Below are 12,027 nucleotides of genomic sequence, written 5' to 3' on the forward strand. Positions count from 1 at the left end.
GCTGTTGAGTTGATATGTGAAGTGTGTTTGTTGCTTTTGTAGTAGGGGTTTGCTACACCCTGACCAGAGGCGCTGTTTACAGCAAGTCAGTAACAGCTCAATACAACAAGTAACTCTGAAATGTTACCTCTCTTTTTCTCTTTCTCTCACACACAACTTTACTCTTCACTAGCTGTTTTTAAAGGGGTAGTTCACCCAAAAATTATAATTCTCATCATTTACTCACCCTCATGCCGTTTCAAACTCGTATGTTACAAACAAAGATATTTGGAAGGATGTGTGATGTGTTTTTGTCCAGGCAAAGCTCCAAAAAGTGCATAAAGGCATCAAAAGAATTGAGTGGTTTAATCCACCCTGCTAGTGTGATGTGTAGCTCATCCAAAGAGATCATAACAAAATTGAAGCCCTTAGTCACTATAAATCCTGACATCCAACCTGATTGGTACACAGTGCAGGCTTCAAGACAGGGACTCACTCTCAGAATCAGTAAGACGTTGCATTTTTATTTTCTGGTGTTTACCATCAACCTTTTGGCGACCATGGTACTTGTTAAAATTATGCCAAAAAACTCATGGCAGATGTCAAGATTTTTAGTGAATAAGGACTTAAACTTTGGTCTGTTTCTCAACCAAAGTTTGTATCGCTTCAGAAGACATGGATTAAATCATTCAGGTCTAGAGATTAGGGATGGGCATTTTCGAGTAATTTTGTAGTCGAGTACTCTAACCAAGAGGTCGACCGATAGTGGATTTTACTGATACGCTAAATAAGTTGGGCAGTACCTGCCGATAACCGATTAATCAACCGATAGTTTTTTAAATTGATACTGAATGGAAAAATAACACTCAAAGTAAAATAGTGCTGAAACTTATTACAAAAATAAACTTTTTTAAATGAAATAAATGTATAAATATGAATACATATGAACTAATATTTGAATTTTAGAGTCAGCTGATTTTTAAATTGACGTTGTTTCCTTAGTCCACAAGAGGGCTCAATAAATACACAAACCATTCAGCACCGTTATATTATTGCATAGAACATTCCTATCCTGGCGGTTAAAAAAGAGCATTACATTTTCAACTAATGTGCATAAAATCAATAAATAAAACTTTTTAGTCAGGCATATTCTCAAATGTTAAGTCAAAAGTAAAATGAGGGGGGAAAATGTTTCAATAGACAGTTCACATTGTTACGCTTGCACTGATTCCTACTACTACAGACTCAAGCTTCATAATAACAGCGAAATACCACATTGTTTTTTTTTATTCAGTACAATTTTATGTAGAGTAGTAATATTCACAGATAGCAGATCTTATCAGTAAGATATTCGGCTGAACTCAGTGGTGAAGCGGCTCAGACTGTGAGCCCAGGCCAGGGGCTGTTCAAAACGATGGAACACAACTGACTGAAACCGAACGCGAGGATCCCGAGACACACATTTCCAAGTTGAACATCTTTCTTGACAAAGCATTTAAACAATTCATTGCTTAATCTAAGAAATGCTTATAAGAGAGCAAGACGCAATGGCCAAAGACCTCCACCAACTGTAAGGAGCTGTTCACACTGAATGCTTTTGCAACCATCCATTTGTTTTTGTATGTAAACGCGTGCTAGACGAACGTCTTTGTTTCCCTTTGTTTTTGTTTATTCAGCATCTCGTGCAGGAGTGCTGTTTTCTAGATGATGTGTCTAATTAAAAAGAACTTTAAAAGCATACTGAGACACCTGCTTTCTGTTACTGTATTTCTTGCGCTGTGTCTAGCCTTTTTTAGCACAAGAATGTGATCGATCTGAAGTCATCGTATTACGGTGAGAAATTTTTTTTTACATTGAAATTAGATGCGTTTCTGATTTGTTTATACATTTCTCATAGCTGCATGAAGATATTAATTGGCTTTCTCACGTCACTAGCTTTAAATATGCAACTTAGCTGGCTAACGAATGCATAAACGTGACCAGCTGGATATAAACTAATGCAAATAGATAGTAACAATCATGATATTTAAACATTTGGGTAGGACTTGTGTGCATTTTTGTCACATTGTTCTAACTGCTGAGGTTAGCTTTAATGTTAGCATCCTCTCAACCTTGTCGGCAAGCATACTGCTGTTCTCTACTATTGCAGCATGTAGTCAACAAATGAATTACTTTATAATGATATAATAACGTGTGTACTGTAGTGTACTTTATACAGTACATACTTTTTCATTGTTGATGTTTTAAATCCGCATCTGAAGTGTTCCGCTCCATGCAGAGTGTAGTCTCACGTGTCAAAACAAACACCAAAAGGCATCAGTGAAGTGAGTTTTTATTTCGCCTCTATAGGCCGCTCTCATACTGTATTACGACAGCAGACCATCCCAGCCGCTCCAGCACCGGACGCAATGGGGAAAAACTATCAGTGTGGATTTTTACCGATAATCGATGGTTCCAGAAATCCGTTATCGGTGCCAATTAATTGGCAAAACCGATATATTGGTCGACCTCTACTCTAACCCACAAAAAACAAGTAACTGATTACTCGTAAATTAAAAAGCACGTTTATTCACAAAAGAGCGGTTTCAATGTAAGGTAACTTCAACAAACTATGCTTTGCTTTTGGGAAAAATGTAATGAACAACATGCATTGATGAAAATGGAAACCAAAAAAAATATTTAAAAATAACAGTAAAAAGCATTTGCACTCACGAGCTTACATAAACCAATACTGATGGCTTGAGGGTGATGCACATATATAAATGAGTCCACATAAAGGCTGTCACATTTTATATAATTTCACTTGTTAATATTCTGAAAAACAAGTGGTGAAAGTTGGCGTTCTGCTGGTGTTCAGAGATTTAACACACACACACAGATCTGATCAGCTTCCGAGTTCCTTGTATCTTTGCACTATAGAAGCAGATCCTTGTCCGTTGGTTTTCATGAGTCCAAGAACTGAATACAAATAGAGTGGAATTCAATAAGAATCAAAACATTACAAGTATTTCCACATTTCAGAAGTACAGACGCCATGATATCTTCTCTCATGAGAGGGGGTTCAATGAAAAAACATCAGCTGTCTGCAGGAAGTGCCTGCCAATGTCTCTTGGAAGAGGAGGAGGAACCTGCTGCTGGCATTTGCCAATCATTAGCATCCAAACAGAGACTGAAACCAATCACTAAACTCCCAGAGTACTGAATGACAACAGCAAACAGAAGCATTTCCCAGTGTTCGCTATTGTTTTGTAATATGAAATAATTATATTTCTTTAATCGTATAAATAAAGATGACTTTTTTTTTTTTAGCGTCGTCATTATTATTAGTATTAAGTATTTTATTCTGAATTAGATCATTTGAAATTACAACTGCACTAAACATTGTGGAACCAAACTTGAAATTTTCGCATTCAGTAATAAAATATTATAAGGTTAAATGAATGTCTATGGACAACAAAGTACTGTCATCAGTCATATAGACAGGTATATTATGCTATTCCTATTTTGTATGATTTATATTTCTGCCCTGTATATATATATATATGTATATATATATATATATATATATATATATGTATATATATATATATATGTATGTTATGGTCTGAGAAAGCTTAATTGATAGAAGCTTATAAAAGTGATAAAAGCTTAATTAAGCTAAATTTGACCAAAATTATTACCAAAGTTGGGACTCTATCTGTCATGTAAAAGATGAATGTTCAGATTCAGGGAAAATATCCAGTGTAAATACTTAATACTTAGTGTTAATTTGGCTTTGTAGGGCAGTAAAGTAAATTATTGGTATGTTTACCAATAACTGTCAAACATATTTGTGCATTTGAGTTGTATTAAAAACTACACAAATGAGTGGCATATCCACATATAATATTTGACAAGCCCCTCCCACTTACGGTTATTTTGGCGGATACTGTACCTCTAGCTGCCATCGACAGTTACTACTTGCTGCCAGCTACTGATTTTTCTCTGAACTTTTACAGTCTCTCGTCCAACATCTTGACGACACATCCACAGCATCCTCCAGTGGACTTAATTGTAACTGTGAGATTAGGTGCGAAGCAAAATACTGTGTAATTTAGCGCTGCTCACGGCAGGCAAATGCGGAAAGGAAAGTTAATTTGTAATATTCGAGTAGTGTTTTTAATTCTCAAATTGCTGGTGCAGAACGATTACTCTATTACTTGTTCGCATCCCTAGAATGGATTAGGCCTACTTATATGCTGCCTTTATGTCCTTTTTGAAGTCAAAAAAATTTGGACCCCATTGATTTACATTGCATGGACAAAAATACATCATACATTCTTCAAAACATCTTGTTTTGTGTTCTGCATAAAGTTATACGCGTTTGAAATGGCATGAGGGTGAGTAAATGATGAGAATTATAATTTTTGGGTTAACCATCCCTTAATGCCTTCATGCTCTTTTCACATCAGTTTCTTTCATTGAGGAAAAAGTATAACCATGAAAAACATATATATATTGTTTTTGTATTATTTATTTGTGATAAATAGCATAGGTCATTGGTACTCACAACATCATTTAAAAGAGATAAATCAGACGAAGACCCATTGTTTCTTTTAAAAAAAAATTATTTTGGTGATCTTATTTGGTTGGTATAAGGAATAATCCACATACGTGTCACCACATTTTGTCTTGGAGGAAGAAAATCATTCAGTCATCCTAGAAAAGCTGTCTGATGTGCGACAGGTGTTTTTTGTTTTTTTTAGTTGGGCTATATGTTTGTGGTCTTCAATTTGATTTGCTCACGACATCAGCTATAGCCAGAATGCAGTTTCAGTAAAACCATGTAAATGGAGTGCCATGCAGTTTTTAATATTTATCAGCCACCTGGCAAGCAACTGTTTCATTTACTCGCCATAGGCAGTTTTCACTCTCATTTGTTGCTTACCGAGTTTGGAACCTTGGCTGGTGTTAACTCGGGCAGTGGCTACAGGTCATGTTTTTGTTTTGGGGTGGGTCTGTGATGCGCACACTGATCACTCTGTCTGCAGCTGAAAAGCGAACTTCATGAACATGCTGTTATTGAGCACACTGTGCGTATACACCATGTGATCAAATGTGATGGTCCAGCAGTATTGAGCTCGCACAGAGCCTCCTTTTGTCTCTCTGTGTGTTTGTGTTGTTTAGAAGGTTTAAGAACTTTGAAAGGTCTATGTGACAGAAATAAGGCACATCTGACCCCACAGAGCAGTAGATACAAATTGCATCTGCACTACTATCTCTACAGGGGGCAGCCTGCAGTAAAACATGCCGTAGTAGTGTGTGGGGCTTGTGTGGTGTGTTTACTTTGTTTAGGTGTGACGTAGTTGCAAAGCAGTGTTTGTTTCTCTGTGGGGTTAGTGTTTGCCTGTACAGCCCTCTTCATTGAGTCTCTCTCTCTCTGTCTACATGCAGAGGTTTGGAAGCTGTCCACACCGATGGCTCTGTGCCTGTACTGTGTTTTTCTAAAGAGAGTTTCTACGGGTTTATGACCAGTGTTATAAAGCTCCCCGCACTTCCACTGTACTGGGAAACAGCCAGGCCAGAGATGTGTCCAGAAAGAACTCAGCGGGGCCTTGTTTTTATATTCAGAATAACTAAGTAATTGTTGGCTGCAGTAAAACATTTTGATTTTTACATGCAAGTAGTTTTGCCAATGACCTACAATTTCTTTAAGATGCTTTAATGCCTACGATGATTCCAAATCAGCAGAGCAGCTATAATGCTTAATGTGAACGGAGGATTTTAAGAACTTATTAAGAAGGTGACCTAGTCGGACTGTTTTTCACAGAGCTCAGAGTGTGACTAATGCATAAAAAGTGCTATTGTCCTTGTACTTATATTAAAGATCCTCGTGCATATTCACAAGAAGGTCAAACACAGTGTAATCCTTGGGGTCAAAGAGCAGACACCTGCATCTCAAAACGTGTGATGTTTCTCACATGTTTGAGATGAAGATACTGCCACTATTTTTAGAGTGTTAAACTGCATCTGATTCAGTCTTATGGATGTAATAATCACTTCTCAGATGGTAACTGAATGATTCACAAGTATTCAGTGACGCTATTAATGTGATTCATTGTGTAAGATACTTTGCTACGTATCCATTCAGATTTATTTTAAGGAATACTTCCACAATTTCATAAGTTGTTGTCTCCTTATGTGCTATAACGTGTTATACACAGTTGCCCTAACATTGTGCTGCTTGTAATTCTGTATCCTAATCACTCTCTAATGCACAGCAAATTAATAAGTCTCATGGAGAATTCATAACACAGTAACTTCTAGAAAGTTGCTAATACTTTTCCACTCATATGCAATTTTTTTTCAGGTCTTCACAAGGTCCGTCTTCACTTTTCACGTTGTATTTTGTTTGATGCCGTTTCAGTCAGAACAAAAATTGACAAATTAATCAATAGGACATTTTCGGTAAAATACAAAAACTATGCCTAAAACAAAAATTTGAACACGTGTGTCTCTCCCTTTCACAGAGAACACCTGTCTTGCTCCTTCATGTTTTTCCTGCATGGAGACAGTAACGTGTGCACCAGCGTGGAGATCAATCAACACCAGCCTGTGTACCACCTGAGTGAGGAGCACCTGACACTGGCCCAGCAGGCCTCCAGCCCCTTCCAAGGTGAGAGAACATCTGGACACGTGCCTAAACGCTGCACGGATGAGAAGTTCACTCTCCTCTATCTTTCCCTTCATCCTTCCCTTTGCTCAGTTTGACCTCTTAAAGACAAAATGAAACCGCATTTACAACACATTTAACTTTCCTAGTGTGACGCATTTTTTTTAAAATTAAAATTGAATATTTCCTCTGGATATAATCCAGGGGGCGGAACCTGATTTTCTCCATTTGGACATGATTGGATTGTGTATGTAGGCCCTTTTTTTTATCTCTCTTGTCTGTCCTTATCCTCTGTTTTCCTCTGTGCCCTTTTGTTTCTCAATTTCCTCTCTGTGCCGTTTCCTCTTTGATCAGAAATATGGTTTATAATGAGTAAATCCCAGTGGCATCCTGTATAGAGTGACCCCTCCTTATCTAATAAAAAAATACAGAAATGGTGAACTTATTTCTATTGTGGGAACACTGGGAAGAAGAAGGTGTACTTCATTACTGGTAACAAGATCAGTGAAAGTGACTTCCATCTTTAAATCCTCAGCTCTCAAACTGTATAGAATGTTGTTATAATGCAGTTATGCACTTAAGGGATTGCCCTATATTGAGAATATGCTTAGGGCTAAAGGGCACTGTTTGGCTTGACACACAGCTTTAATAAAATGGTTACTACATAATAGAATTATTACGGAGAAACATTTTTGTGTTTTAAATAATGTTATTTTATTAAGCTAATTCCCTAAATGCTATCCATTTACTAGAAGATATAGGCTAGTCTCTGACCTAATGCTAAGGTTAATAGTGGCCTCTATGGGTGCTGTGCAGTGGTGCCAAACAGTTATGACAAAAATCATTATTTCCCTTGATATTGTAATTGTGATTTAATTTTGATTAAAACAATTTACCTCAAGATACACATCCAAAACAAGCTAAGAACTTAATTAATTTATTGTTGTTTTAAAAATCAGTAAAATCTAGGCTAGTTGCCTAAATGGTCAACTTCTCATTGTCCGTCTTAGAAGCATAAAAAAACAAAACTGTTATTGAAAATTTGAATAAATAATTCACAAGCGAGCAACAGACTTGTCTGTGATTGGTTCATGCTCCATCGCTGCAAAACCACACAAAGAATTTGACAACATGAGTAAACCTACATGGACTGCTATAATAGACACTTGTCACGATTAGTTAATTGTGGCAGCTGTAATTGTAATAACAATTATTTATACACACAGTTGCTAGGTGAACAAGTGTTTCGTGTCATAGCTGTTACTATAGTGTATTTTAGCATAGGGGGGACGCTGAACTGACCAATCAGTATCCAGAAATTTCCTATTTATGATATTCATTAGACCACACCTGTAGTTTTATTACATATTTGAGAATGTTTCCAGTGAAATTTGAGTTTTAAAAATATAATTCATTCTTCTGATGGTAAAATAACCTTTGCAGTGAATCAGGAATTTGTGATTCAATTGGAACCAGCTGACCTTTTTCTCTCTCTCGGTCTCTCTCTCTCTCCCTCTCTCTCCTTTGGTCTGCTTTTCACCGCTTCTGACAGTCTCGGATTAGTGAGCGTGCGAGTGTTGTGGCCTCATAAAGAGCAGTGAGAGGGTTGTAATGAACTCATAGCTCACTTAACCAAGCAGAGGAGAGAGAGACGGCTAGTGCGCAGATTGCTTGACAGAATAAATGCGAGGTGAACAGTGTGATATTAGAATACATATGTTTACCCATTTGTCTGAAAATTGGTTTATATCTGTGTGATGCCCTCAATCAAATGCGGACCACAACAGCAGACCTTTCTTAATGATGGCCAACCTGTGACGTGTGGATACCTCTTCAGTGGATTCAATGCTTCAAGCTACCCTACAATGCAAATTTTTGGCCGGCAGTCCAGAGGCCAAACGAATTCAGGCCACGTCACCTTGGTTTGATCAGGGAGCTTATTAAAGGATATTAAAAGAGCCATTTTTGCCTGGAGAGACATTCTGTGAACGAGCCTTGTTTGTTTTGTTTCGTCTGACCTGCTTGTCCTGCTGTGTATGTGTGTGCGTGTTTGTAAAGCCTCCTGTTAAACTAAGCCCTGGGTTTTCTTTGAAATAATGCATTTTAGAGACAGTTTTCTTAAAGCCTGTTTTGATAAAGGATAATGATCTCAAATACAGCACATAGGTTTAAGCTGCCGTAACCCATTAAAGATGAATCGTACCACCTTTCCATTTGTATTGCGCTTCCTCCTCCCCTTTTCCTCTTCCAATACCTCTTCCGGATGGACGGAGGTGTCCTCTGTCATTGCGGCTTTTATAGATTTGTGTGATTAATACCATGGAATGAGCCGGCTAATGGAAGGACACAGGATGGATTCATCCACCCTTTTCTCCCCCCTTTCTCCCTGGTAGCTGCATTTTTTCCCCTTGCCATCTGTGGATCAATATATCATGGGAGCCAGGTGGAGCTTGATCAAGGAAGTAAAGAAACATGCACGTACGGAATAAAATTTCCTAGCTCCATGGGAAAATTTGTGACTACCTACTAGGTGTGTAACGGTATGACTTTTTCACAGTATGATAACCAAGCAAAAAATACCAAGGTACTACGGTATCACGGTATTGAGGTGCATTGATAATATTTTTGCAGTTTAATATTTGGTTATGAAATTTGTCTGATAAACACACAAAGAAATATTTCAGTTATAACCAATTCTTGAACTTTATTTTGGATGTCTTCAACTTTAATCCTTTAACTTTTCATCTTGAACATGAGGACACTCTCTTAATCCGACATGGTAAAACAAATAAAAGAAAAAATATCACACAACAGCAACAACAAAAAATGCAACAGGTATAGTAGTCAGATGAATATATATATACATTTTTTTATTTTTTGTTATTTTATGATTTATGAAATTGAATTGTAATAATTTGTAATGATTATTGCCCAGGTAAACACTTCAGGTATGCATTTGTATGCATTCATTAATTTATTGAATTTGTGATTCAGTTTAATTCTAAACAATGCCTACTGAAAATATGCTATTTATTTGCAGTTTATTTATTGTATTTTGTCCAATACTGTCTATTTTCACTGTAAATTTCCAGCATGCATACTGTCAATGTCAGTTTCCTGCACACCAAAAGCCATGCACTTTGTAAACACTATTTAGTGCTATGTTTTATAAATAAAACATATTATTATTAGTTTCAAACACATTGATGGCCTACTGTTGCGCTGCACTTAGGCAAATGAAAAAACAGTTGGCACTTCGTAATGTTGAACGAGTGCTTAAAACAGTTTGCTGCATTTGTGAATGTGACAAAGCATAAACATAATTTTAGCCTACCTAGTCATTGCATACAGTTGAAGCCAGATGTTTACATACACTTAGGTTGAAGTCATTAAAACTAATTTTTTTAACCACTCCACAGATTTAATATTAGCAAACTATAGTTTTGGCAAGTCGTTTAGGACATCTACTTTGTGCATGACACGAGACATTTTTTCAGCAATTTTTTTTACAGATGAATGTTTCACTTTTAATTGACTATATCACAATTCCAGTGGGTCAGAAGTTTATGCACACTAAGTTAACTGTGCCTTTAAGCAGCTTGGAAAATTCCAGAAAATGATGTCAAGTCTTTAGACAATTAGCTAATTAGCTTCTAATAGGAGGTGTATTGAATTGGAGGTGTACCTGTGGATGAATTTTAAGGTCTAACTTAAAATCAGTGCCTCTTTGCTTGACATCATAGGAAAATCAAAAGAAATCTGCCAAGACCTCAGAATTTTTTTGGACCTCCACAATTCTGGTTCATCATTTGGAGCAATTTCCAAATGCCTAAAGGTACCACATTCATCTGTACAAATAATAGTACGCAAATATAAACACCATGGGACCACGCAGCCATCATACCACTCAGAAAGAGGAGGCACATTCTGTCTCCTAGAGATGAATGTAGTTTGGTGCGAAAAGTGTAAATCAATCCCAGAACAACAGCAAAGGACCTTGTGAAGATGCTGGAGGAAACAGGTAGACAAGTATCTATATCCACAGTCAAACGAGCCCTATATCGACATAACCTGAAAGGCTGCTCAGCAAGGAGGATGCCACTGCTCCAAAACCGGCATTAAAAAAAAATCCAGACTACAGTTTGCAAGTGCACATGGGGACAAAAATCTTACTTTTTGGAGAAATGTTCTCTGGTCTAATGAAACAAAAATGTAACTGTTTGGCCATAATGACCATCGTTATGTTTGGAGGAAAAAGGGTGAGGCTTGCAAACCGAAGAACACCATCCTAACCGTGAAGCATAGGGGTGGCAGCATCATGTTGTGGGGGTGCTTTGCTGCAGGAGGGACTGGTGCACTTCACAAAATAGCTGGCATCCTGAGGAAGGAAAATTATGTGGATGTATTGAAGCAACATCTCAAGACATCAGCCAGGAAATTAAAGCTTGGTCGCAAATGGGTCTTCCAAATGGACAATGACCCCAAGCATACCTCCAAAGTTGTGACAAAATGGCTTAAGGACAACAAAGTCAAGGTAGTGGTGTGGCCATCACAAAGCCAAGACCTCAGTCTGATAGAACATTTGTAGGCAGAACTGAAAAAGCGTGTGCAAGCAAGGAGACCTACAAACTTGACTCAGTAACACCAGTTCTGTCAGGAGGAATGGGCCACAATTCCAGCAACTTATTGTGAGAAGCTTGTGGAAGGATGCCCAAAAACATTTGACCCAAGTTAAACAAGTTAAAGGCAATGCTACCAAATACTAACAAAGTGTATGTAAACTTCTGACCCACTGGGAATGTGATGAAAGAAATAAAAGCTGAAATAAATCATTCTCTCTACTATTATTCTTAAAATAAAGTAGTGATCCTAACTGACATTCCACTTACATTCATCTCCTCAAATTCTGCGGAATGGTGCTCACGGAGAAGGTGCTTGATGTTTGAAGTGTTTGCCACCTGATCCGTTTGTTTTGCGACCAACTTTACAGACTTGGTAACCATCAGCATTGATGGTGTCTTGTGGGTCATTAACATACCCACAGTAATCCCAGACAGTGGACTTCAACCGCGTTGTCGACGGAAATAAAGTTTCAGGCTCGGACATGTCTATATGTTGCTCTCCGCTCGTGCCGCACTTCTGATATGCTCGTGATGTGCTGCGCTCGCGACAACTGCATGTCACCCTTAAAATTGAGTGACAGTCGTATGTAACATGAGGAAGGCGCAATTTAAAGATTCATTTGATCTCACCAAGTTTATATGATGCTGTGTAAATATCTCTTAATTAAACTGATTTGTATTTTAGAAAAGTTCTTTGTTTACCATCAATGAGAAGATTTCAACAGTATGATAACTGTCCGTTTTAAAACCGAGGTATATAGTGAAACATTGAAA

General features: G+C 37.5%; 1 protein-coding gene across 3 annotated transcripts in view; it reads left to right on the forward strand.

Moving 5' to 3' along the window:
- Positions 1–12,027, forward strand: part of LOC127432502 (mediator of RNA polymerase II transcription subunit 13-like) — a 138,851-nt gene that overhangs the window by 64,544 nt on the left and 62,280 nt on the right. For all 3 annotated transcript variants that reach the window (XM_051683644.1, XM_051683645.1, XM_051683646.1), the window contains exon 4: positions 6,489–6,634. In XM_051683644.1, coding sequence (XP_051539604.1) covers positions 6,489–6,634 — 146 coding nt within the window. The remainder of the gene's footprint in view (positions 1–6,488; positions 6,635–12,027) is intronic.

This window comes from Myxocyprinus asiaticus, chromosome 42 (genome assembly GCF_019703515.2).
Source record: "Myxocyprinus asiaticus isolate MX2 ecotype Aquarium Trade chromosome 42, UBuf_Myxa_2, whole genome shotgun sequence".
Lineage (NCBI taxonomy): Eukaryota > Metazoa > Chordata > Actinopteri > Cypriniformes > Catostomidae > Myxocyprinus > Myxocyprinus asiaticus.